General features: G+C 38.9%; 2 protein-coding genes across 4 annotated transcripts in view; one reads left to right on the plus strand and one right to left on the minus strand.

Moving 5' to 3' along the window:
* Nucleotides 1-654: 654 nt before the first annotated feature.
* Nucleotides 655-23,624, minus strand: MASTL (microtubule associated serine/threonine kinase like). Its single transcript, XM_058180673.1, has 12 exons — nt 23,371-23,624; nt 22,204-22,341; nt 18,816-18,955; nt 17,834-17,922; nt 17,382-17,488; nt 16,688-16,832; nt 15,484-15,656; nt 12,935-14,140; nt 11,220-11,352; nt 3,328-3,441; nt 3,136-3,237; nt 655-2,442 (listed from the first exon to the last, which is right to left on the minus strand). Exons 1-12 carry the CDS (start codon nt 23,557-23,559, stop codon nt 2,285-2,287), a joined length of 2,694 nt encoding a protein of 897 aa, XP_058036656.1. The 5' UTR covers nt 23,560-23,624; the 3' UTR covers nt 655-2,284.
* Nucleotides 23,625-24,773: 1,149 nt separating this feature from the next.
* YME1L1 (YME1 like 1 ATPase) overlaps nt 24,774-27,464 on the plus strand; it is a 30,900-nt gene continuing 28,209 nt past the window's right edge. For all 3 annotated transcript variants that reach the window (XR_009154869.1, XM_058180674.1, XM_058180675.1), the window contains exon 1: nt 24,774-24,971. Coding sequence is in view for 2 of the 3 variants with exons in the window: in XM_058180674.1 (XP_058036657.1) it covers nt 24,939-24,971 (33 nt within the window). In the remaining variant the exon portion in view is untranslated. The remainder of the gene's footprint in view (nt 24,972-27,464) is intronic.

Here is a 27,464-nt window from a genome sequence, read left to right on the forward strand (position 1 = left end):
CTGGAGGAACGTTGTCCATGGGGTCGTGATGGGTCGGACACGACTTTGCAACTAACAACAACATCATTTGCGGATTGAGTTCTAATCCTACCATAGGCACGAAGCAAGCTGGGTGACACTGAGCCAGTCTCTCTCAGCCTTAGGCAATGGCAAACTACTTCAAAAACATTTTGAGAAGAAAAATACACTAGCTTGTCCAGTCAATTGCTGGAGTAAAATATTGACAAAAGTACACTAAACTAACCCATAAAATAATAATTATATACCAGTTTGTATTATAGGCCAACTGGGAAATGTCAGGACTCCCAGAATAATGGTGAACTGTTATCAGTCTTTACATAAATGCATACGTTAAGAGTTTAAATGGAGCCCGAATCAAGTTAAATTTCAACAATCAACCTACTGAAAATAAAAAAAGCATTGCAGAGTTCCAGTGTGAACCAAGAAAGGAGGGGGGGGGAAGTATCTGTGAATGATAGAAACAAAGTTCTGTCTCTCCCAAAAATTGTTTTTTTTTTTTTATTATTATTATTATTATTATTATTATTATTATTATTATTATTATTATTATTATTATTATTATTATTATTATTTATTTATTTATTTATTTATTTATTTATTTATTTATTTATTTATTTATTTATTAGATTTCTATACCGCCCTTCTCCCGAAGGACTCAGGACTAATTAACAGAAGCATTTGTTTGGAAAAATCAGTAAATATTTCAACATGTGATCTGGATATCTATTTTTAATTAATATATAGTAGCAACTGACAAAGTTGATACATTCTAAGATAGTCAAATTAATGGACATGTGCCTAAAGGGAGACATTCATCATATTTCACAGTTAACATTAGAAGTGAAGAATAAGTGATTAGGAAATATCATTGACAGGATACTGGTTTCATAATATAAATACTTATTTTAAATTGTATTATGTAATACTTCTTTTATTATTAACATTTGCTCTGACCGTTTTTTGGCAGTGAAAGATAACAATTGCCAATATTTTCTAGCTGTCTATAATATAATTGTCCTGCTTATAGGATGGAGAATCAGATATAATTATGTTTCTTGCCAGGAATCTATCTTGATACAATAGGTAGAGAAAAAGAGGAAATATGCTTTTAGTTACTTGAGGATATTGAAGAATTATCCATCAAATTTCAAATATGCAACCAAACCAACTAAAATAGAGACTGAAGCTCTGTTCCAAGTTGATCCTGTAATACTAAAAGAATATTGTTACCAAACAGTCCAGCAGCCATTCCTAAAGTCCTCCTAATAGAGGACTTTATAACAACTCTGTGTTACTAAACTCCTTTGAGCAACCCTTAGGAGACATGGAAGAAAATCAAGAAATATTTCAATGTGGAGCTTATTTAAATAAATTCTTATAACAATAATACAATCTGAAACAAATAATCTTCAATGCTTAATTCAAAAGAGAATTAGAAACTATGCACTACAAAGTATATACATATTTTTTATTTTCAAAGTTTTAAATATATAATTGAAATAACCCACTATCTCTTCTGGTTCACTGAACTGTGATTACACTACATTGAATAAGCATGCCTGATTCTTTTTTCTCCAGACTGAAACGCAAAAAAAAATCTCATTTTCAATATTTAAAATGGCAATATAATTTATCCAAAACATAGCAATAACCTTTTCTTGCTTTGCTTTTGCCATAGTTTTCATAGATAAACTAAGAATGAAAACATTGACAATAAAATTAAAAACCACTGGGAATACTGATAGTTTAAACAGCAGGATAACTAACATGTAATTTATATCAAATGCCTGAAAACAGGCTAATTTCTATTTGGGCTGCACTGAAAATACAGAAGTACAGCTCCAAATTGACCTGAAATCAGTTTCAAATAAATTCTAATATTGAGGCATCATGTTATAATTACAGGCACAATGGTAATTAAATTGTATGCATTTAACTTTCCCTGTTACAGCTGATAGCAAAGACAGTCATCTCCCCCATATTTATAAATATCCATAGCAGCAGAAAAGTAATTTTTGTTGTGTAGGAAAGTGTCAGAGTAATAGTTACATTATGTAATACAATTAACATAAAGTGCAGTATTCAAAGTAAAAAATTAGGTCAGAAACTATTTTTGTATAAACTAGTTCAATATAGCTTTTACTGAAAAATATTGAATTAAAAGAAGATCCTTTTTAAAAAAATGAAATTATTGCAAAGTAAGTGTTAGGAAGTTTTGTCATGATAAATAGGAAATCCCCTTCACAACTCTTTTTCTTTGATCCTACAGACTAAATCCGGACACTGTTAGTTGCTGAGCATTATTCCTGGCTTCAAAATAGGATGTATCTGTTTCATCATTTGGTTGAGGTATAAAGGTCATAGTCTGATTGTGGAGATTGTCCCAATCCACACCATGAAAGAGGGGATGAAGCTTCAGCTCTGGAATAAATAATTGAAGCATGTGTTAGATTTAATTCTGTGTCTTTCTCATTCTAATGCATGTTGGCTGGGGAACACTGAAAACTGAGGTCTAGACATCTTGCCAATGTTAACAAACACTGTTCTAATTATTTTTATTCATGATTCTGGATGTTTCCAGAATTCAGTCTGGATTAATTACCTGGACTCAGTCTCCCAAACAGTCCCCTGGCTAAAGTTTAAACACAACCAATAAGAATGTTTGCCAATTTTGTCTTGTATTTAGTTTTGAAATGATGCCTTAACAAACACAATCTCTTATCAAATGCTTATGTCAGTCCTTTTATTACCTTGGAAATTCCAGGAAGCAATCCTGTAATTTCTGAATTCTAGAGGTAATGAAGCAAAATGTATTTACATTTATAATAGCAAGAGAAGAATCTCATGTGATATTCTGAACTCAAGGAATAAGACTGTTGTCCTTGAACAGATTTTGTTTTGTTAGTTGTAAAGTATTACACTGAACAGGTTTGTGACCAATTGTATCACTAGGTTTTTAAGGACAGATGGTTTGGCTTTTTCCTCAGTCGGTTTTTCCTCCAAACCCTCAATGGCTTATAAAGAGTTCCATGCCCACCCTGCCTCATGTATCTTGAAATTATGAATATTAAGTTATAATCCTCTAAATTACTGGATTAAGAAGAGATAACTAACCCTTGAGCCCAGCTCGCTTAGCACTGTCAACAGCTAAAAGAATATCAATCGCATTCTGAGAATTATCTGACAACTTTTCTTCACCTTCAGGCCATGGGATATCTGGAAAGACATACCCACACAAATCAGCATCACAATATTTACGCCAAATAAGGATTCTTTGAATTTGATTTTGAGGGAAGTGATAATTACCTCTTTTAAGAATATTCTGGAATACTTGCTGTGGTGTTTCATCATTGAATGGTGGAATTCCAGTTAAAAACTCAAACAAGCAAACCCCAAGGGCCCACCAGTCTACAGCAGCACCTGAGATAAAAGCAGTTCAAAGAAATTAACAAAGATTCCAGGAGATGCATTAAATCACGCTGTACTTACAGGAAGAATTCTACGAAGATAATGTGTAACAGCTAAACATCCTAGAGAAACAGCAATTTCCTTTTATACACTTCCCCTCACTGTGTTATTATAGTAATATTTGTCTAAACGCTTCATGATAAAGGCATATTGATGCAAGCCATGTTACTTCCAGAGGGCAATTGCAGAACAGAAAATTAAACCAAGCATGCTGAATTTCTCAGGCTTTAAAGGGAAACCAATTACTACAGCTAGATCTCAAATAGCAAAAATTAAACACAGAACTGTATAAGAAAGATTTCATTTTATTTTTTTAAAAAACTTCTCATTGTTTTGGAGAGTGATGAATTCTTTAAAAACTGCATACATAAAATAGTCTCCAGTGAGAAGCTTGGATTCAGTAACAAGTTCTCATGTTTAGGACTAAATCAATGTCTTTATTCTGATAGCTTTCATGTCATGAAATTCAGTGTTGCAATCAGAAGCAAAAGCAAGCAAAGCTGCTGAGGCACCAAAGTCACGATTAAGCAACATACATCTTCCAGCTGCTATGTTACCAAAGCCACAGACAGCTCATTTTGTTGGAAATGAAACATGCATTTGCTGTGCCAAATTATATGCAGTCCACATACAGATATATCCCTTTGGTGTATCAGAGATAATAGTTCAGATAAATTGGATGCCAATCGCAGCTAAAAACCTTCAGTGAGTTCCATAGTCACCTCAAGGATGGGCAGCAATCAAATCAATAAATACTATATCATTTCATTCACTCATTGTGTGAGAGAATAATTTAAAGCACACACATGACCAAGAAATTTGTCTGAACCATCTCAACCATATTTAGTTAGAAATCCGCCCCCAAAAGAGCAAAAAGCCACCTAAATATTGAAAGCCTAGCTCTATAGTTCAATTTAGTGTTTAATTTTTAATGAACCTGTAGTCTGTAATCACTGAGGCATGTTAAAGAACTTGAATATTCCCCTGCATTAAAATGTCAATGCGTAATTGTTCTTATGCACTGACATTCTATACAAGAAAACCTATGGTTTATGTCTGCTGTACAGCAGAAGTGGCCAATTTTCCTAGCCAAACACAGATTTTCCTAAAAGATGTAGTCAAAATCCACAAAAATCCAAAATTTCTATTGCATTTTAACCTTTGTGTGATACACTGTAATAGGAAACTAATAAAAGAAATTTTCATGGTTGTCTTCCTCATCTCCTTCATAAATCGTTGAATAAAATAACCTTTGGAATACAAGTGAAAGCGTTTTTTATGTTGTAACAGCATATTTTGAAGAAGAAAGGAAAGCCAACATTGCATTTGTAAAACAAACAAACAAACAAACAAACACTCTGAAATGAAGGAATGTGAATAATTCCCTGTTGTTAGCCCCTGTAAACCATACTTATTTTTGTTGAACTAGACTAACAAAATGATCATTTTGGAAATATAAACTGCATTAACTCATTGTATAGGACTTTCAATACTTGTCTTGAACAATACGAACTTGGTTTTGCGAAGTGCTATAAAAAACTTACCAGTGGTGTGAATTCCTGTATGTAAAAAAAATCAAGTAAATATTTTGGTATATTTACCAGTTACTATAATTATTACATTGCATTTACTTATTAAATTCTGATAATGCTTAACATACCAAGTTCATTGCCAATTAGCAGTTTTCCAAATAAAAATGTTCTTCTTAAGATAGTTTTTGGCTTTTTATAGAAGTTAGAAGAACATCTAGTCTACTTATTAAAACGTAAGTGGGAATATTAAATGTCTGAGAATGAAATGAAAATACTTTTGGGTCACGTCAAGCTACAACTGCTGGATTGTACTGAATATTTGAATGTAACATCCCCACAATGTACATATCAGTGAGATGAATAAGACTACATCAATGTCTTTTTTTTACACGTCTGAAAGATATTTTTACACAAGGAAGTGTCAATCCTATGTTTATTATGAATTCTGAAGTGTTGCCAACTTAGGAACATTTAAACATATCAAAATTTGAAACCATGGTTTGATTCTTATTTGAACCATCTTAAGTTCTGAGTGACTGGATAAGGCTGAGTGATTGGATAAGGCGGTGATTATACCATCTGCCGCCTAAGACTGATTTCTATTGACTGTTCCCACCCAGAGAGCTGGCGGCTACATCTTGACTGGCCAGGATGGGTTTGCCCGCCGGGTTTTCATCATGCGGACATTTTCAGCGGCTGACCTTCTTGCCCTGCGAGATTCCCCTCTCTCGCAGGTTTGGCCCTCTACGTTATCGAGGGCCCACCTTGATGACGGGTTTTGGAGAGGTGGCATGCCAAAAATAGGAAGCTTAGGGGATTTTTAATTAATTGTTTTAAGGGAATTTTTAAGGGGAGTTTTAAGGGGAGGGTGAGAACTGACGGGTTTGGATTGCGGGGTGGGAGGGGGCCAGCTCTTGCGGATGCATTCCAGCAGGTTCGGAGGAAATAGGGGAAGTTGACTTTGTATATAAATATACAAATAGAATGAGACTATTGCCTTACACAATGTAAGCTGCCCTGAGTCTTCGGAGAAGGGCGGGATATAAATGTAAATAAATTTTTAAAAAAATGACGTTCCTGTCCAAGAGGGTTGTTCCATCAGCAAGGTAAGTGGGAGGGGCAGATATGGCAGAAGCGGGGGGCCGTATCATGTTAAGGGGGTGCACGCTCGCTGTTTAAAAGCGATCGCGCGCTCCGGCCCCTCAGAGTCTTCCTGTTCCCTGAGTGGCCGGAATCCTCAGAGCTTGGACCTTCGGCTGATGTTATGCAATGCTAGGTCCATGGTAAATAAAGCCCCCCTGATTTGTGATCTTATACAAGGGGGGGGGGCGGACCTTATGGGCATTTCGGAGACCTGGTTGGGCTCAGAAGGGGGTGTTCCCCTTATAGAAATGTGCCCGCTGGGTTTCCGTGCATTCCATCAGCCAAGGGCTCAAGGTAGGGGTGGGGGTGGGTGGCGGTCGTTATTAAGGAGTGTCTGGAGCCGAGGGAGGCCACTGTACCTCAGATAGCTGGTTGTGAATCCCACTTTGTGAAGTGGGGTTGTAGGATGCAGGTGGGCTTGTTGATCACGTACCTGGCTCCTTGCTGCGTGACAACAGCCCTGCCCGAGCTGTTAGAGGTGTTAGCCGGAATGGCGGTTGATACCCTTAGACTTATGGTCATGGGGGATTTCAACTTGCCATCGACCGGTGTGGCATCGATGACAACTCGAGAGTTCATGGCCTCCATGACGGCCATGAACTTGACCCAATTAGTTAACGGCCCTACTCACATTGGGGGAGGCACACTGGATCTGATTTTTGTCTCTGGACAGTGGTTGAATGATCTGGAATTGGGAGATTTAGTCACTGAACCCTTGTCATGGTCGGATCATTCGTCTAGACTTTCGGACCGCTACTCAACACCGCAGGGAGACGGAACCAATGCGTTAGTTCCGTCCCAGGCGCCTGATGGACCCGGATAGGTTCCTGACGGAGCTTGGGCCGTTCCCTGAGGATCTGGCCTAGGAACGGGCCGCGGCTGGGGCTTTGGACCGTGTCGTGCCTTTGCGGCCTCTGACCCGGCGTAGAACTCAACCGGCTCCTCGGTTCTCCGAGGAGTTGAGGGAGAATGAAGCGCCGGAAAAGACGCCTAGAGAGCGCCTGGAGGTCCAGCCGTTCTGAAGCTGAGCGAACACTAGTTAGGTCATTTATTCAGACCTATCTAGTGGCATTGAGGGGGGCTAAGCATATTTACGTCTCCTCCCTGATTGCATTGCAAGATAACCGCCCGGCCGCCTTGTTTCGGGTGACCCGTTCCCTCCTGCATCAGGAGGTTCGGGATGACCTGCTGCAGGGGCGAGCCGAGGATTTTAGTAAGTATCTGCACGATAAAATCGCTCAGCTTCAGGACGGTTTGGACCAAAATTGGGTAGATCCAGGTGAGATGACAGAGACAAGTCTTGTTGAGAACATCTGGGATGAGTTTGACACTGTGGCTCCTGAGGACGTGGACAGGCTGCTGGGAAGGCTGAATGCCACCACATGTTTATTGGACCCGTGTCCCTCCTGGTTGGTGCTGGCCACACAGGAGGTTACACGACGCTGGCTCCAGGGGATTATTAACGCTTCTTTGATGGAGGGTGTTGTTCCTACCGCCTTGAAAGAGGCGGTGGTGAGACCCCTCCTCAAGAAGCCTTCCCTGGACCCAGCTGTTTTGGGAAATTACCGTCCCATCTCCAACCTTCGCTTCGTGGCGAAGGTTGTTGAGAGTGTGGTGGCACGTCAATTACCCCAGTACCTGGATGAAATGGTCTATCTGGACCCGTTCCAGTCCGGCTTTCAACCTGGGTATAGCACAGAACGGCTTTGGTCGCGTTGGTTGATGATCTCTGGAGGACTCGGGATAGAGGTTATTCCTCTACCCTGGTCCTTTTAGATCTCTCAGCGGCTTTTGATACCATTGACCATGGTATCCTGCTGTGCCGGCTGGGGAGTTTGCGAGTGGAAGGCACCGTTTTTCGGTGGTTCTCCTCCTATCTCTCCGACCGGTCGCAGACGGTGTTGGCAGAGATCGACCACGAGACGCCTCATGTGTGGGGTGCCGCAGGGGTCGGTTCTCTTGCCTCTCCTGTTCAACATCTATATGAAGCCGTTGGGTGAGATCATCAGTGGCTTTGGGGTGAGATATCAACTGTACGCTGATGATACTCAGCTGTACTTTTCCACCCCGGGCCACCCCAACGAAGCTGTCGAAGTGTTGTCCCGGTGTTTGGAAGCCGTACGGGTCTGGATGGGGAGGAACAGGCTCAAGCTCAACCCCTCCAAGACGGAGTGGCTTGGATGCCGGCATCCCGGTACAGCCAGCTGCAGCTGCGGCTGACTGTTGGGGGCGAGTCATTTGCCCCGATGGAGAGGGTGCGCAACTTGGGCGTTCTCCTGGATGGGCAGTTGTCCTTTGAAGAACATCTGACAACCGTCTCCAGGAGAGCTTTTTTTCAGGTACGCCTGATTCACCAGTTGCGCCCCTTTCTAGACCGGGATTCCCTATGCACAGTCACTCATGCTCTCGTCACTTCTCGCCTGGACTACTGCAATGCTCTCTACATGGGGCTCCTCTTGAAGAGCACCCGGAGGTTTCAGTTGGTCCAGAATGCGGCTGCGTGGGTGATAGAGGGAGCCACTCGTGCCTCCCTTATAACACCTCTCCTGCACAAGCTGCACTGGCTGCCTGTGGTCTTCTGGGTGCACTTCAAGGTGTTGGTCACCACCTTTAAAGCGCTCCATGGCTTAGGACCGGGTTATCTACGGGATCGCCTTCTGCCACCGATTGCCTCCCACCAACCCGTGCGCTCCCATAGGGAGGGCCTCCTCAAGGTGCCATCAGCCAAACAATGTCGGCTGGCGACCCCCAGGGGGAGGGCCTTCTCTGTGGGGGCCCCTACCCTCTGGAACGAGCTTCCCCCAGGACTTTGTCAACTTCCTGATCTCCGGACCTTCCGCCGCGAGCTGAAGACGTATTTATTTTTCTGCGCAGGACTGGCATAGAATTAGTATTAGTATTTGTAATTTTAAATGGGGTTTTATGGTTTTATGTATTTTAATTTAGGGGCCAAATTTAATAAGTTTTTTAGCACCGTTTTTATTTGTATTATATTCATTGATTGTTTTATCTGGCTGTCCTTCGGGAGAAGAGCGGTATATAAATTAAATAATAATAATAATAATAATAATAATAATAATAATAATAATAACAACAACAACAACAACTATTATTATTATTATTATTATTATTATTATTATTATTATTATTATTATTATTATTATTATTATTATTAAGGCAGTTCGCCAGTTCAAATCCCTAACGCTGTATAACGGAGTGAACTCACGTTACTTGTCCCAGCTTCTGCCAACCTAGCAGTTCGAAAGCATGTAAAAAATGCAAGTAGAAAAAGAGAGACCCCCTTGGTGGGAAGGTAACAGTGTCTTTGGTGTTTAGTCATGCCAGCCACATGACCATGAAATTGTCATCAGACAACGCAAGCTCTTTGGCTTAGAAACAGAGAAGAATACTGCCCCCTAGAATCGGGAATGACTAGCACATATGTACGAGGAGAACCTTTACCTTTTTAAGATAGAAACACATTAATTTCAAATATTTCTATAATGAAACTGTTATGTATTAAAAAAAACAACTTTCCCAATAAATTAAATCGTTGTTCAAAATGCAACATAAATGGTTCATAATTTTTTAAACCATTTTTTATGGAATGAACCACAATTAACTCTATACATATCACCATGCAGAATGGTTAATAAATCATAATAGTTGACTTCATTACTAGGTGTACTCTGTGAACCTGATTCACAAGAAGGATTAAGCTATTTCTGCACTATGGTGAGCAAATAGAGGGAGTCCTTGATTTACAACTACAATTGGATGGGAACATCTGAAACTCAATGATGTGATCTTAAGTGAGTCGTGTGGTTTTACAACTTTTTTCTGTAGTTGTTAACCAAATAACTGCAGTCATTAAGTGAAACCAGCTTCTCCCATTGACTTTGCTTGTCAGAAGACCCCCAGGAAGGTCATAAATGGCAATCATGTGACCCTGGATGCTCTAAGTCGTAAATATATACCAGTTGCCAAACGTTCAAATTTTCATATGACCAGAGGAACGCTATGATGGTTGTAAGTGCAAGGCATAAGTCACTTTTTTCAGTGCCATCATAACTTTGAGTGGTCCTAAATCAAAGGCTACCTATACAAATAATCCACAATTTACAACCATTCATTTAGCAACTATGGTATTTAACAGCCATGTGATTCACTTCAACTGCAATGATTATGAACAATTTTGTAAAATCAAGCACAAATCACTTAATTTGCTTAGCAATAGAAATTCTGGTCCCAGTTGTGGCTGTAAGTTGAGAACAACCTATATTATGTAACTTTTTGAGACATGGGGCTTGAGAAGGTAGACTAATTTCTTGTTAAAATAAAAAAAAAACCCAGTGTTACATCAAGCATGCTTATCTCTCTTTGCAGATTTTGCAATGTCAAAACAGAACTCAAGAAATATTTTTATTTCTATTAATGTAAACTGTAGTTCATGCAACATAAATTAAATAATATAGAACTACAGACTATTACCCCACAGTCCTCATCCAGTCCTTCCTTTTTTCTTTGCTTGCAAGATTGAATCACACTATATACTAAATTTTTATGGGCCATGATGGTTCAGTGGTTAAAGACATTGTAAGTTGGAAAGCTGACATTCCATGTTTGACACCTAAGTGCTATGCTTCATTGCCACAGCTCCTGCCCACCTAGCAGTTTGAAAGCATGCAAATGCAAGTAGATAAATAAGTAGTTCAGTGAGAAAGTAACAGTGTTCCATGTGCATCTGTATGGTCATGCTAGTCACATGACCAGAGAAGTGTCTTTGGACAATGCTGGCTCCCTTGGATAAGAAATGGAGATTAACACTGCCCCTAGCGTGAGACACAACTGGACAGAGGAATCATTTCCCTTTACCTATATACTAAATTGAAGTGAATTCAAATGATATTCTGGATTCAAGGAAAGATTTTTAAGATTAAATCTTGGATTTCATTAGGTTGGTAATTAAAAAGTCAGAATCTTATAACAAGACTGAAAAATGTAGCTGATGAAAACATGTAATTATCCATAACCAGTGAAGATTAGTTTGCTTACCATGAGTCTTTGCAATGAGAAGCTCAGGTGCTAAATAGTCCGGGGTTCCTAAAATGCGTTCTCCGTCTATTGGAGCAGCCCCTCTTCGCACACTTTTTGGGGTCCTATAGGGTGTACCATTTCCTTGAGGAGTCTGATGCAAAAAATAATTACATCAGATGTAAGACGCTCAGATTATATTCATTTTATGCCTTGATTTAAATGATTAGTGGCCGAAAAAAGAACCTACCATATTTTTCGGACTATAAAAAGCACCAAGACTATAAGACACACCAAGATTTCGAAGAGCAAGAAAAAAGAAGTTTTTGCCCTCTCCAGCACCCAGGAACACTCTGTGCAGGCCTCCCAAAGCCTCTGTGCACTCTGTTTGTGAAAAATGGGTCCGTTTTTCACAAAAATGGAATGTGCGGGACGGGGCTTCAAAGGCCAAAAATGGCTGTATTCAGTGTATAACACGCACCAACATTTACACCCTCTTTTGGTGGGGGGGGGGAGCTCATCTTATACTCTGAAAAGTATGATGGTTACTTTACCTGCAATGAAGCATCTTACTCAATTCTGAAATACTCAGTATAATCTCAGACTAAATAGGTTTTCTTGTATGTCTCTTTTGATAAGTAGGGAGCTATAATTTATTATTACTTTTAATTATCAAAGGGATGTAATTGGAAAAATTAGACAGATCTTCAGTTCTTTGGGGAAAGACTGGAGATTTTTTAAAAATGCAAATAAAATGTCTTAAAAATAATTATTATGAACCAGATTGTTTTGAGTCTAATTTTGGCTGCATAATTCTGGAGTTTTCATGGATTGGATGGGAATTTCATGGATTGGAAAGGTTCCATGAATTGCTGGGAATTGTAATCTCAGCACAGCTGAGTCCAGAAGGCTAATAGAAATGTTTCTTTCACTTTATTTCTTTCACTTTATTTTGCAATGATGTGTGTTTTAATAATGCCTTCTGGGGTTGAATTTCTATATGCAATTCATGTAAATTCATGAAAAAAATGCTTCTATTTACTACCTTATATCCAGGTAAAAACAGTCTGTTTTAAAAAGTGAACAAAGCTACACTTCTTATTTGCTAATATTTTGTCTGTTCTTTGTAGTTTCAAGTGGCATTGAAGAAATTTGAAAACACTGAATTATAGTTCCAGTAACAAGATTTAACTCATGACTAATTACTGACATCAATAAAAAATAAATTAAGTGTACAGAAATTTTCTCTCTAGATTTATTGAAATTACATCCTTTAAAAATGGGAGTGGTCCAACATACAAACCATTTTCAGACTAACGTTTGTGACTTTTTAAACAACTTAAATATGAAAAAGCCTAAAGTCTGTATTTGTGCTACAGAAGTTCTATAATAATTTTTGATATAATTTTATCTAAACAGAAGTGTCCTATCACGTGGTACATTTCACTGAGAGGATGGGAAAATTTGAACGTTCAGACCTGCAAGACTCAATGTGGCTTTATGATACAGTATTTAGTTCATCTAATCTACCAGGGAAGGCCAATAGAAAGAGACCTTGAAGATCCAAGAAACATGGATTGAGTTACTCATCATGACCACCTTTGCAAATTTCACGAAGCTTCTATCAAAAGGGATTTTTGTCATATACGTATACCAGTGGGATCTAAGGCAATTCTTTATATAGAAATGTCCTATAATGCTGCATTGTATATTCAATCTGTTCGTTCAGTACCCACCTGATATATCCTGTAGGGTGTTCCTTTTTGTGCAGGTGTAATGGTCATTGGATAAGAACCACTGCAGGCAGAGATATTCATTCCTTCTACAGATGATATACTGATTTTTGAAGGCTCAGTCATATTAGACATATTAATAGAACTATTGTAACTTCGGAATGCAACAATACTTTTTTTAAGTGCTTTTAGAATCTCCATTGGTGAAGAGTGAACACTGGTGTGCTTTTCTGTAATATATTTCAAACTCTTATCTTGATTGTGATCCAGGGATTTGCTCTCCTGGACAGGGATCATTGGCTCATCTTTGGTTTCCCTTCTGGCACAGCAAGGTAATGTTAACATAGTTTCTGATTTTGATTCTTCAAGGGGGACATCTTTAATGCTCCCATTTAAATCAAATGTGGGTTTTTCTAAATGGTTCTCCGTAGCAGAGATCTCTGGAAGAGATAAATCAGAGTCTATGCTCATGCTTGCTAAAGGCTTTTCATCATCAATGCTTACAAAACTGAAATTTGTGTGTTTCCCATTCTTTTCATAATCTGCATCTAGTTCATTCATAAGATTTTTAGCTATTAAAGGGGTCCCTGATTTGTTCCCTTTATTTTCTTCCAAACCATTTGAATCCTTTGTTTGACTTTCCTTCGGGCAGTTCTCTTGCATGCACCCTTCAAGTTTTAAGCAACAGATTTCAGTTGTCAAACTTGTGCTTTGCTTTTCTGGGATCTCAATAATTTTACAACCACGCTTATATTCGCTATTGTTTTTTTTCACAAGGATACGATCTTGAGACGGGCTAGTGTCAACTAATTCAAAGCATCTTTTGATACCAGTCCTCTGCAACACTGGTCTCTCCTTCTCTTCTTTCTTGAGATTATCCAAGCCCAAATGGGAAAAGTGACAGTTAGGTTTTGCTACCTCCTTGGATTGAACAGAGTTGTTTCTACAAAGCTTTTCTTCCCATTCTTTGTACTCTGAAAGACATTTTCTGACTAGGTCTTTCACACCACAAATTCTTGCAGAAATATCCGAGGAGTCAAAATATTCACTCCTTCCATTATGCTTATCTGCAGAGTCATTGCTACTAATAGGAGAGATAGAAGTTTCCAGCTTTAAGACTTTACTATTGTTGACAAGTGGCATATCTGTAGCCTCGTGTTTCTCCATTGCATTCATTTGACCTGCTGCAGGACAGAAATTGTCTTCTTCCTGAAAACCAAGCGATTTCAAACTAAGTAGACAAACATTACTCCAATCCAGCCCAAAGCAATTAAACACATAGAACAACTAAAAATTAAAATAAATTAGAATGAAATGAAAGATGCATAAATAATATATAAATCTAAAAAGTATAGTTTAGCCCCTTAGCTGAAAGAGACAAGTCTTTGTTTTTGAGGAACAGATGTCTGTACATTCTGGATTCTGAGTCTGCCATATTTCAGATAGAAAGGGCCTCTAATTGAAACTGAATGGAAAGAGAGAAAGTTCCTAATCATAGCTGCTTCCTAGTTCAATTTCACATCCAATCACAAAACTATCTCCATGTTAGTTGATATAAGATACTTATTACTCTTAACTCATATTGCGTTAACACTGAACTAAAAATAAAATGGCATACTAGTAAACATATTACTGAGAAGCCTACTACTTTGAATCTTAGTTTAGTAATACACATTTTGTTCCCTACTCCAAAAATATTGCATGCGGTAAGATAAAAAAAATTGTTATACTTGTTTTTATATTCTTATTCTACTTAGAGGACATTGCTTTGAATCCACATATAGAAACTCCCGTTACAAAAGGACAGTCTTTTATTTCTCACATGCCATCCAAATCATAAAAGCCAGTATTTATTTGCATATTATGAAATGTATAAAGTGTCTCAATTTACCATCTTCATAGGAATAAATCTGAAGACTATAATATTACCCTATGAATGATATTCTGAGCTGCTGGGAAAAAGATAAATATAAATCTAACAAATAAATAAACCATTGAATTTGAAGACAGAATCACCATAACATTCAGATACTATTTGAAAGTAGAGCATGTTTTGCTAACTTTGGAGGAGCTTGTTTCTATACCGTGTTTCCCCCAAAATAAGACCCTGTCTTATATTTTTTTTGAACCTGAAATAAGTGTTTGCCCTCATTGCCATGTGCTCAAAAGCCCGATTGGGCTTATTATCAGGGGATGTTTTATTTTGGGGGAAACAGGATAGGCATATTCTCTACTAACTAATGTAGGAATGGAATATGTTGCGGGGACAAAACAGTCAGAAGATGGGCACATGAGCCCAAAATTGCTATCAATTACTTGAACCAACTTTTCGAAAATGTGTATTCCTATCCTTTGTAACAGGATCAGTAGGAACAATCTTCCAAAAATATAGCAAACAAAATAATTAACTATTCTATCTCTTCATCAGAATATGCTATTTATTGCTTGCAAGAATATCCTATTTGGAAAAACAATTTTTAAAAGCCTTTGAAATGTTATTGCGTAATCATTCAGGTTAAGAAGCAAATTCTTAGAAAAAAAGCAATCCTAACCTGGATATCTTTTTCCCATCTGGGGCTGCTGCAGCACTCCGATTCCATACTAGACAGCTGGGTCCGGGAATGGCTACTGGCACTAGATGTTCCATACCTTCTTCTGGACTGAAGCAGAGTTGGTGTTAAACTTCTTATAGGCATTCCAGGCGTAACAGCTGAAGAATCAATGCCTTCAAAAAGAATAGGTCATTTTTGTCTGTTTAATAAAACAATATCTTACAGCAAATTTTCAGTTGAACCATTAAGTAAAATTGCTCAAAAAATGTAATGTAAAATGCATTTCTTTTAAATACCATATTTTTCAGCATATAAGACGCACCGGGGTATAAGACGCACCTTAATTTTGGGGGTGGAAAACAAGAAAAAAGAATTCTGCCTCTGCCTACCAGCTGGAGGGGAGGCCTGTTGGCTGTTCTAGAGCCGAGCTTCTTCAAAAGGATTCGGGCAGCCTGGCTTGCAAAGAGCGCTCTTACTGCGGCTAAGTTGATGCCAAAACAGCAGCCGCTTTCCATACATAGGATTTTCGTCCGACAATATATATAGTGTCATATATAAAAGGCAGTTGGGGGAGGGGAAGGGTGCAGTCTCCATTTTGTTTGCTAAGATTTATTTTCTCCATTGCAGTAGCCATAAAGTAGGATAGTGTCATTCAGGAATTAATTGCTCAGAATTTAAAGTGAAATGTCATCAAGATGAATAATGGATACGCCTATTTTGGATAGAATTCCAGTGGCGGGCAGGGCACCACTTCAATGACTCTTTCCATACAAATTGATCTATTTAAAAGGATAGGATCACCACTGATTTGAAAGAGGGGCCAGCAACATTAAGATTGAACAGACCTCTCTCAACAGAGGGGGAGGGATAAGACACCACCTAACTCCTGTTTACAGTACAGTTCTTTTAGCAGTTCCAAGAAGGATCCACACCCACTTGCACTATTGAGGGCACAGATAAACTTCCAAGTGACCTCAACGACTCTCAAAATCAGAATCAGTGGTAATTACCATAGGACTGCAAGATTATAAATCCTTCCATCCTCCACCATTCAGTCAGAGCTTTTTGGATGAGAAGCAAAACATCTTCAAGGAAAATAAAGGCTCAGTTGCCTTTTGAAAAAGCACCTTTGGGACAACTATGACCTGGATGACTGAGAATATCCATAGATGATACGATCAAATCCTTCCAGTTAGATACTTACATGCTCTCAAGAGCTTACTTGATGCCATAGAATAATCTTTGCAATTTATGGATAGAGGAGAAACAAATTCTCGAGACAGCTGAGGCATATCTGCAGAAACAGGGCTTGGACTCTGCACAGGCCCTTTCCCTCCAACTGGAGTATACTGCCAAAATAAAGATATATTTTTCAGTAGATACACAAATCAAAATTAATCATAGGTGTTTCTGAACCCAAATATATGCTTCGGTATCTAAATTTTTGTGAGATAGGCAGGCAGGCATACATAATCTCAAGCTTTCCCCCAAAATAAAGCCCCATGGATCAGTTAACACTATAACAATCAGAGTTCCACTGACATACTGCAGAATGTTAGATAAGTGAATGACAAGCTTAAAGAAGTTTCTTTCAATGCACAGACACTAAGCCAGCCAAAATGCCAGGATTTATTAATTATTCAAATGGCAAAAACCACCTCATGTAATGTAGTATTTTTTTGTATTCTCCCACTTAGTATTCTCATTGCTATTTCATAGAGCCCTAGTCAGATTTTCAGTATTTCATTATGTAATCTCCAACTATATCAGCAGTGTGATCTTAATTGTTGGAAGAAGATAGGTGTGTTAGCTGACAGTTTTTCATTTATAAATTTTAATACTGTGTATTCATTATGTTGTAAACAATACTGTATAAATACATTATTTTGAACACTTACAAAACCAAAAGAGCTGATAAGAGATAATACTTGTCCAGGAGTACGAGAATAGTCTTGCATAGGTTTGGACATTGATGGTGTAGTGAGAATATCTATCATATTTATTTCTGAAAAAAAGTATGATCATTAGGTTCTATTTGATTTTTGTAAACATGCAATCAAAGAAATAATAACATTGTAATTGGGCATGTAAACTTACACTACAGTACCTATGATTATCATTAAGTGTTGTATCATTAAGTGTTAAATTGTATCCTATGACCACCATTTGTGTTGTAAATGTTGTACCTTGATGAAGATATCTTTTCTTTTGTGTACACTGAGAGCATATGCACCAAGACAAATTCCTTGTGTGTCCAATTACACTTGGCCAATAAATTCTAAATGTCTATTTGGCAACAACTCTGACAAGTATACAGATGCATAAATATATCAAGATGTGTAGGGCTTACCTCTGTTCAAAGTAACTCTGGACAGTCCAAAGTCTGTCAATTTAATATGACCCTCATTAGATATCAGCATGTTGTCTGGTTTTAAATCTCTAGTAATAAAAAAAAGATTTATAACCCGCCTTTATTACTTTTACAAATAATTCAAGCCAGCAAATATATCCAACAGACCTTCTTCCTCTTAAACTCTCTACAACAATAACTCTCTGAGGTGAACTGGGCTGAGAAAGAATCACTGCCTAAGGCATCTAGCTGGCTTTCCTGGCTAAGGCAGGACTAGAACTCACGGTTTCCCACTTTCTAGCTTTGGCCTTCACTGCAAAGCTAAACTGGCTCTAATAAATATATAGTTTATATATAGTTTAGTGTGATGCACCTCCCCAAATTTATGATCATTCACTATCCATTCTAGTACATTGAGGAGGCTAGATTGGAGAATGAAATAATGATTTAAAGACATCAAACAATGCTCTACTCTCAGATAAATTTTATACAACATAACTATTGTTCCTAAACATCTAGGCTGGCTCAGAGTAATAACATGTATCGAATAGTTATTATAAACAAAAAGTGATCCGGTTTATTAAGTATACATGTAGAGGACACAGATACCCTGGCTTTAGTAGAAAACAGGTTTTCTGTGCCAACAATATTCCTATAGTTTATTATTATCAAAGCAGTCAGAATAAAACTTCTTAAAATGATTTACTTCTTATGTAGTGTATATAATTTTGCATTCAGAGGACACTAATTTCAATTTTCTTCTGAAATTATATTTCAAATTATTTAAGATAAAAGGTGCACCAAACTTTTTCTTTTGAAATTGATCTAAATCCATTATACTTGAATCTTAAAGCAGCAGATCTACCACAAAAGTTATTATAGGTGATGAGTTCAGTTTCAGCCTTTTGAAATATGTGTAAACTCTATGGCTTATTTGAAAATGTTTAAATTGTAAGGAAATCCAGCATAGCGTGATTTTTACCTATGGATTATTCCATGCCTGTGAAGGTAATCAAGAGCCAGTGCTACTTCAGAAATATATTTTACTGCCATTTCTTCATCAAAGTAACCGCATATATGAAGAAGAGATTTAACATCTCCGCCAATAAGATATTCCATTACCTGCCAGAGAAAAATATCTTTGTAAAACTTGGGAAAACAATTTGTTAAGAACAAAGATAGGTAATATATGGCTGACATGAATCCTCCCAATTTTTGTATAGCCCTAGAGACCATTCCAATTGTTCTGCTAAATTCCAGAGGCAATACTAAGAATATTCATGCTAGCAGATGTGATCTTAGAATCACTGAACCATAGATTGCAAAGAGCCTGGAGCATAGGGTTATAGGACTGGAAACCCTAATCCTGGAAAAGAGTTGGATGTGATTCCCATTTCAAAAAAGCGGAAAAATGGATTAAAAAAACTAGACTAGTCACCCTAATATCCATACCAGGAAAAATTATGGAAAAAATAATTAAGCAACAGATCTATGAATCAGAATCAGAATTGAGCTGGAAGGGACCTTGGAGGTCTTCTAGTCCAGCCCCTGCTCAAGCAGGAGTTCCTATATATTTCGGACAAGTGACTGCCCAGTCTTTTTTTAAAAACCTCCAGTGATGAAGACCCTACTACTTCTGAAAGCAAGCTGTTCCACTGGTTAATTGTCCTCACTGTTTGGAAGTTTCTCCTCAATTTCAGGTCGCTTTTCTCCTTGATTAGTTTCCATCTATTGTTTCTTGTCCTGACCTCTGGTGCTTTGGAAAATAAATTGACCCCTCTCTTCTTTGTGGCAGCCTCTCAAATACTGGAATACTGCTATCATGAATAGAATAGAATAGAATAGAATAGAATAGAATAGAATAGAATAGAATAGAATAGAATAGAATAGAATGATCCATCAGTCCTTCTTTTCTCTAGACTGGCCAAACTCAAATCCTACAACCGTTTTTCATGTTTTAGTCTCCAGGCCTTTAATCATCTTAATTGTTCTTCTCTATACTTTTTCCAAAGTCTCAACATCTTTTTTGTAATGTGGCGACCAATACTGGATGCAGTATTCCAGGTGTGGTCTTACTTTATAAAGTGGTACTAATACTTCACATGATTTTGATTCTATGACTCTGTTTATACAACCAAGGATTTTATTAGGTTTTTTTGGTTGCCGTCGCATACTGCTGACACATGTTTAAGTAATTGTCCACTAGGACTCCAAGGTCCCTTTCATAGTTACAGTTTTTGAGCCAGGTTTCACCTAATACGTACTTGTACCTTTGGTTTTTCCTGTCCAGGTGTAAAACCTTGCTTTTCTCCACATTAAATTTCATTGTGTTGCATAGGGCCCATTGTTCAAGTCTATCAAAATCTTTTTGAATTCTGAGCTTGTCTTCTGGGATGTTGGCTATTCCTGCCAACTTAATGTCATCTGCAAATTTGATGAATTCCCATTGTATTCCATCATCTAAGTCATTTATGAAGATACTGAAGAATACTGGGCCTAAGACAGAACCTGGTGGTACCCCAATGCTTCCTTCCGTATGGTTTTTCAGCCAGTTACAAATCCATCTGGTGGTGATGCTGTCTATCCCACATTTTTCTAGTTTACCAAGAAGTAGATTGTGCTCTATTTTGTCAAATGCCTTGCTGAAATCTAAACATACTATGTCCACAGCATTTTTCTTGGTCTACTAATTTAATCACTTTGTCAAAGAATGAAATAAAATTGGTTTGGCATGATCTGTTTTTAACAAACCCATGCTGACTACTACTGTGTTTCCCCAAAATAAGCCCTCCCTGAAAATATTTAAATGTATGGGCAGCCAATCCCCACCATTTCCTCAGGTTAGAGTTAGGGAGACAGAGCTGGAAATCAGGTAAGTCGGCAAGTGGAGCCCTGTTTTGATCCACATGCCCCAAAATAATAAGACATCCCCAAACATAAGGCCAAGCGCTTATTTCAGGGTTCAAAAAAAATATAAGGGTCTTATTTTTGGGGAAACCCAAACTTTATTTGTTTCTAGCTGTTCACAGATGTTTTTTATTATTTTTTCTAGTATCTTCCTAGGTATTGATGTTAGGTTGATTGGTCTTATAGTTTCTTGGGTCTGTTCCTCCCCCCAGCTTTTTTTTAAAGATGGGAACCACATCAGCTCTTTTTCAATCCTCTGGTAATTCTCAAGTGCTCCAAGATATTTTAAAGATACGATACAATGGTTCTGAGATAACTTCTGCCAGCTCCTTTAGAACTCTGGGATGAAATCCATCAGGCTCTGGTGATTTATATTCATTTATATTCTGCAACAAGCAAAGCCATTACTGGAAATCAATATGGGTTTGTCAAAAACAGATCATGTCAGACAAACCTTACTGCATTTTTTGACAAAATGACTAAATTAGTGGACCAGCGAAATGCTGTGGACATAGTATACTTGGACTTCAGTAAGGCATTTGATAGAGTAACCACAACCTACTTATTAATAAGATAAAAAAATGTGGGGCAGACAGTATCACCACCAGATGGATTCCTAATTGATTAATTAACCATACTCAATGTGTAGTCCTCAATGAAACTATATCTACATGAAGGAATTCTGTTTTAGAACCAATATTCTTCAACATCTTCATAAGTTATTTGAGGGGATAGAAGGGATACTCATCAAATTTGCAGATGACCCCAAACTGGGGGAAATAGTCAATTCTTTCAAAGAGACTCAAGTTACAGAAGGATCGTGACAGACTTGAACATTGGCCCTATCTAACAAAATGCAATTCAGTGGCAAGAAAAGTAAGGTTTTACACATAAGCAAGAAAAATCAAATGCAGCGGTATGGAATAAGTGGCACATGGGTCAATAACAATAGAGAGGAATCTAGGAGTCTTAGTGGACAATTACTTAAATATGGGCCAGCAGTGTGCTGCAGCAGCCAAAAAACAAAATGCAATGCAGTTCTAGGTTGCATCAACAGAGGGATAGAATCAAGGTCAGTGAAGTATTAGTACTGCTTTATAATGCTTTAGTAAGACCACATCTGGAATATTGCAGAGAAGAGCAACTAAGATGATTAGGGAACTGAATGCCTGAGAGCAGGACAAGACGTAATGGATGGAAACCCATAAATGAGAGATCTAATTAGAACTAAGGAGAAATTTTCTGACAGTGAGAACAATTTATCAGTAGAACTGCTTGCTTCCAGAAGCTATTTCCATTATTTCCAGAAATAATGGTTTAAAATTGGTAACTAAAGTTGATATTCAAACAGGTGATGATATTAGAAAGTACTATTAAAATAAACAATAGATTGAAACAACAGCTAAACTAGGTACACTTAAAAGATACAGGGTTTTCTAAGATACTACGTGTAGATTACTCACCAAGTAGACATTGTTGGCAGATTGAAGTGAATAGAATAAGTGTACTATGAAAGGACTTTTACTGAGAGCCAAAGCATCTCTTTCTGCCTGTACCTGATGGGCCATATTTTTATTGATCAGATCAGCCTTTTTCACCACCTGTAAAAAGAATTGGGCCTATAGTTATAGATGCATCATATTTCTCCACTGCAGAAAAATGCATTACAAAGTTACTTTTCCTTATGCCTATAATTCATAAATCCTCCATATTAAGGATTTTTGTAGAACGCGCCATGCATTTAATGCAAAATAAATTCTGATACATGATTTAGTTATTAATTATACTATGGCAATAGCACAGACTTATATAATGCTTTGCGGTGCTTTACAGCCTTCTCTAAGTGGTTTACAGAGTTAGCATATTGCCCCAACAATCTGGGTCCTGATTTTACCAACTTTCAATCAAAATCTGCAAATCCTCACTCCAGCCCTTAAAAATTAGGAAATAAACTTAATTATAAAGATGTTTGTACCTCATTACATGGAATGATTAGGCATTTATATCATGGTTCATTTACCATGATATATCATTTGCCACTGGCTACCTTTTCTAATAATGAAGCTAGGGTAACTATCTAAATGTTTAAGGGATTCAATATTTTAGAAAACAAATTGGAAGAATTATGTATGTATATTGCTTGACATAGTGTAAGCCGCCCTGAGTCTTCGGAGAAGGGCGGGATATAAATGCAAAAAAAATAATAAAAAAAAATAAAAAAATAAAGGGGCATGAGATGATTGTAATTTTTCAAAACAGAAGCTACATAAGGGAAAATACACTTGACTCTTTATCCACTGCCACTTGACTCCCACAACTAACTTCTTTAAGATTGTCAATGCTGCACAAGTAACTAGACATGGGCAGCAGCTGGAGACGGGGGTGGAGGAAGCCTGAAAGGAAGGATCCATATTCCTGGCGCACATTTTTCTAACCGTAAATCGTCCCCTCACTCCAGGTGCTCTGCAACTTTTAATTCAGCTGCATTGCCATTTGCCTACTTTGTCACTGAAGCCTGGGGCCGATCAAAATTAAAGCGAACTTTTTGGGCTAACCATTTGTAACTGTATGCCGCGACAATTGCTGAGAAAAGGGGAAGCTCCGGGCAACCCCACCCGCGGGAGCCTCACCTTAACGGCGTAGAGTTTTCCGCCTTTGCGACCCAGATAAACTTTCCCGAAAGCGCCTCGGCTGATCGGTTTAACGATGGTAAAGTCCTCGATGGAGGGCGGCTGGGGTACGGTGATGCGCTTCCCGCATGAGGCGCCCTTCTCCTCCTCCTTTCTCACATCAGTTTGGGGTGCAGAAGTTTCCGCCATCACGACCGCTAACGCCACAGTCCTGCTCTTCTCCGAGACTCCCTGCACCCAGCCCAAACAGCCGCTTCGCCCCGCGACAATTCAAACTAAGCTCCACCCCCCCGTTTCCGCCACTTCCACGTCAACCGAAACGACGTAAAACGTATTAGCCACCAAGGCAACGCACAAGGGGGGCGGACTTATCATCCACACTTCCTGTTTATTCGCGCCTGCTCGATTGTCGCTCTCGGCGTCGCTTCTCTACGATTCAGAAAAAAATAACGCAAGTGGTGGCTGTTTGTTTTTGGATGTCATTTTATCTTTGCCCTCGCCTCAAAGCATATTAAAAACCAGCGCGATCTGTCAAATTGTATTGTTGTTACTCGTGATATTTCGTATTGCTCCCCAAATTTATTTCCAGCTTTCGACTCTTTATCAGTGTGCAAGAATTTAATCCAGGAATTCAAGACTTTCATAGATCCCACGGGAATCCTGCCAGGGTTGGAGACTGCGGCGGCACAAAGTTCGCTAGTGAGGTTTATAAGAATGGATCTGAAAGTCACCAGTGCCAGTCCAGTAATAGCAACCCCTCGAAGGTGGCTTTGAGAACTGACTAGAAATGAGAACTCAAAACTGACTGGGTGGCTCAGTGACTAAGACACTGAGCTTGTTGATCAGAAAGGTCGGCAGTTCGAAACCCTAGTACAGGTCTCCTGCGTGAGCAATGGGTTGGACTAGATCAGGGGTCTCCAACCTTGGCAACTTTAAGACTTGTGGACTGCAGTTGAAATCCACAAGTCTAAAGTTGCCAAGGTTGGAGACCCCTGGACTAGATGACCTCCAGGGTCCCTTCCAACTCTGTTACTGTTGAATGCTGTTCGATCATCAGAGGGACGGGCTTGGAGAGAAGACGAAAAACCAGCACGTTAAACTGCATCCTCCACAAACACATTTTAAACGGGGCTTCAAATTAAAATAATCGATGAAAATAAAACTGGATTACACACAGGTGGAGAGGGAACTAAATGCCCTCAGATTCAGCACTTGAGGAACTATCAGGCGCCAGAAAGGAAGAGAAGAAGCGGTCTAGTCGCTTTTTGCCCTAGTCCAAACAACAGCTCGCTTCAGTCTCTTTGGCCCTACGCCAAAGCACAGGCCCAGCCAAATCTCTCGGTTGCTAGGAGATGTACGGGGCATGAAGTCATCCGGAAGTAGTCGGGACAACCGTCAGCAGCCGGGCGGGGTCAGCCCGGCCAGTTCCAACTGTGAGAGGCGGCCATTTTCGGGAAGAGTTGATAAACCACCGAATCCTCTTCCCCGCGAAGAACGAGGCCGGAGGAACCGTAGAGGAAGAGGCGTCCTCGGTCTCGACGTTTCAGGCCGCTTGAGTGGCGAGAAGGATGCTTTCTTTTTCTACCACGGTGCAGCCGCAGGTGAAGGCCTCCCTAAGAGCAGCTGGGAGCCGCTATTGTTCTGCGTAGTTAGAGAACCGGGGCGGGAAGGGACGCAGGATCCTGAAGGAATGGTTTGGGGAGGGAGGCTCAGAAAGGGGGATGACGGGAGGGTGAGGCTTCTTTGGCCCAAGAAGTTTATTAGACAATTTGCGGGAAAGGAAAGAAAAAGCCTTTGAAAATGTGCTGGATTTTACCTTCAACGGATGTTAGTCGAAGCCCATGAAAGCACGCAAGACGGTAGCCCCTTCCCTGAAATTTAAAGGGATACTGCTCTTGAAGGGCGACGCCTTCCCTAATTATCCTTTATTTCATTTATTTATTTTGAAAAGACATACTTGGCTGTCTGTTGCTTTGTGAAGATAACTTCCGCTCGTTAACTATGACATATTTTTGTTCTGAGCCTCCCGATTTGCAAATTTACTGGGGCGACTATGCATTCAAGAACATTGTTCCGTTTCTTAATGTTACAGGCTCTTACTTAATATTTTCGCCATAATCTCAAATCTCCCAAGTAAATACTTGAGTTTTTGAGCACATTATCCAAATGTTAGAAGTACTATATTAAGCTGCCTTTTACTGGAACAGTAACTTAATTTTAGATTCAAATGAGATCTGGGGGCAGTTTTGATAAATTCTGGGATTAGGTTCATAGAAAGTGCTAATTCAATAGAGGACCTGTAAATATGGTAACTAAACATTTTAATTCTTTTCTGATCTTGTATCCAGTGGAGTCCACCACTCATAATTCTGCTCAAAAGTGCTATGGGTGGAATTTGTAGCCCAATAGACTTATCTAATTGGAGAAGTTCGCTTTATATAGAACCAAAATTTTCTGAGGTTACAAGGATACAAACTAAGACAATCTGAATCAAACTTTCAAAGATCCACGTCTTATACTACAGCAAAAGATTGATCTTTCAGTCTTAAACAATTTTATTATTTTGGCCAGTTGGCAACAAACAGTAGAGCCAATTTGGTTTGGTTATGGCCAAAAGTCACACTCGGACTAACCCACCTCACAGGGTTGTGGTGGTAGGGACAATAGAAGGAAGGTGTGTTGGATATGTTTTCCACCTTTAATTACTTAATAAAAGTAATAAAGGTGGGATACAAATAAATAAAAATGTACTGCCAAAAACTGTGACAAGTTGCATGTTATCTTTAATCTCAATTGATGAAAAATGAGATGATTTTTAATGGAAATTACAAAAAATTACAGACAATCCCTTTAACTCTATTGTTCGTTTATTTAGTAAACATATATGTCAGCCGTATCACTTTCCAATCAAAAACAAGATAAAACCTTAAAACAATAAGTAATAACATTTACTTGATTTAATAACAAGATGGGAAGAAAGACAGCAAGATGTACACAGGAGGAGACGACATTGTATCCATTATTCACCTCCAGAATGTCATGCCCCTATTAGGCCCCAGGCCAGATGGCAGAACAGATGTTCAGGTTCTTTCAGAAGGCCAAAGAGTTGAGTGCAAATCTCATTTTGGGGGTAAGGCACAATGTTCATAAGGACAAGAGCCATGGCAGAAAAGGCTCTCCTCCTGGAACTACCAGCATTCCTTAACCAACAGGTCCATAGCATGCCTCTTTTATGTACTCTGAGAGTATATGCACCAAGACAAATTCCTTGTGTGTCCAATCACACTTGGCCAATAAAGAACTCTATTCTATTCTATTCTATTCTATTCTATTCTATTCTATTCTATTCACATAGGTGTAATTGCTAATCCCATTAGGGCAGTGCTTCTCAAATAGTGGGGCGCGCCCCCCAGGGGGGGCGCGAGGCTCTGTAAAGGGGGGTGCGTTTGACCTCGGCAAACACTATTTACATACTATTATGATACTATTTACAGTCGCGCGGGGGGCGCGAAAAATGTTTTCTTCTTCCTAGGGGGGCATGACAGAAAATAATTGAGAAGCACTGCATTAGGGTGAGGTGTTTCCTCCGATAATTCCTGTGAGGTGAGGTGTTTCCTCCGATAATTCCTGTGCAATGATGGCCTCTAAAGGTGCTAAACAACACCTTGAATTGGACCCAGACGCAAATTGGCAACCAGTGCAGCTTGCAGAACAACATAAAGGGCTCTCAAAAAGTTTTCACAACTGCTTTCTGCACCAGCTGTAGCTGTAGCTTCCAAATAGAGTAGACCCATGTACCGGATGTTGGAACAGTCCAACATAAGATGACCAGAGTTTAAGTGACTGAGTGCAGGGATTCCTGATCCAGGAAAGGGCACAATTGGTGCACAGTACATAGTTGGAGAAGCTATCTTGGCCACAGCTGCCACCTGCTCTTTGAGAAGTTGCAGTTCCAGGAGAACCCCCAAACTGCACATTGAATCTGTCTGGGGTGCCACTCCATCCCAAAGTAAAGTTGTTACAGTCCTAATTCTGAAACTCCACAGTCCAAAAGACTTACCAGGGTTCAGCCAAAATCTGTTGTTCCCCACTCC

This window comes from Ahaetulla prasina, chromosome 4 (genome assembly GCF_028640845.1).
Source record: "Ahaetulla prasina isolate Xishuangbanna chromosome 4, ASM2864084v1, whole genome shotgun sequence".
In the NCBI taxonomy this organism is placed as follows: domain Eukaryota; kingdom Metazoa; phylum Chordata; class Lepidosauria; order Squamata; family Colubridae; genus Ahaetulla; species Ahaetulla prasina.

Coding starts and splice junctions, on each gene's coding strand:
- MASTL (XM_058180673.1), bottom strand. CDS start 23,559: ATGGCGGAAACTTCTGCACCCCAAACTGATGTGAGAAAGGAGGAGGAG. Junction 14,141..15,483: donor GATGGGAAAAAGATATCCAG/GTTAGGATTGCT, acceptor CTTGGTTTTCAG/GAAGAAGACAATTTCTGTCC. Junction 2,443..3,135: donor TAAGCGAGCTGGGCTCAAGG/GTTAGTTATCTC, acceptor TATTTATTCCAG/AGCTGAAGCTTCATCCCCTC.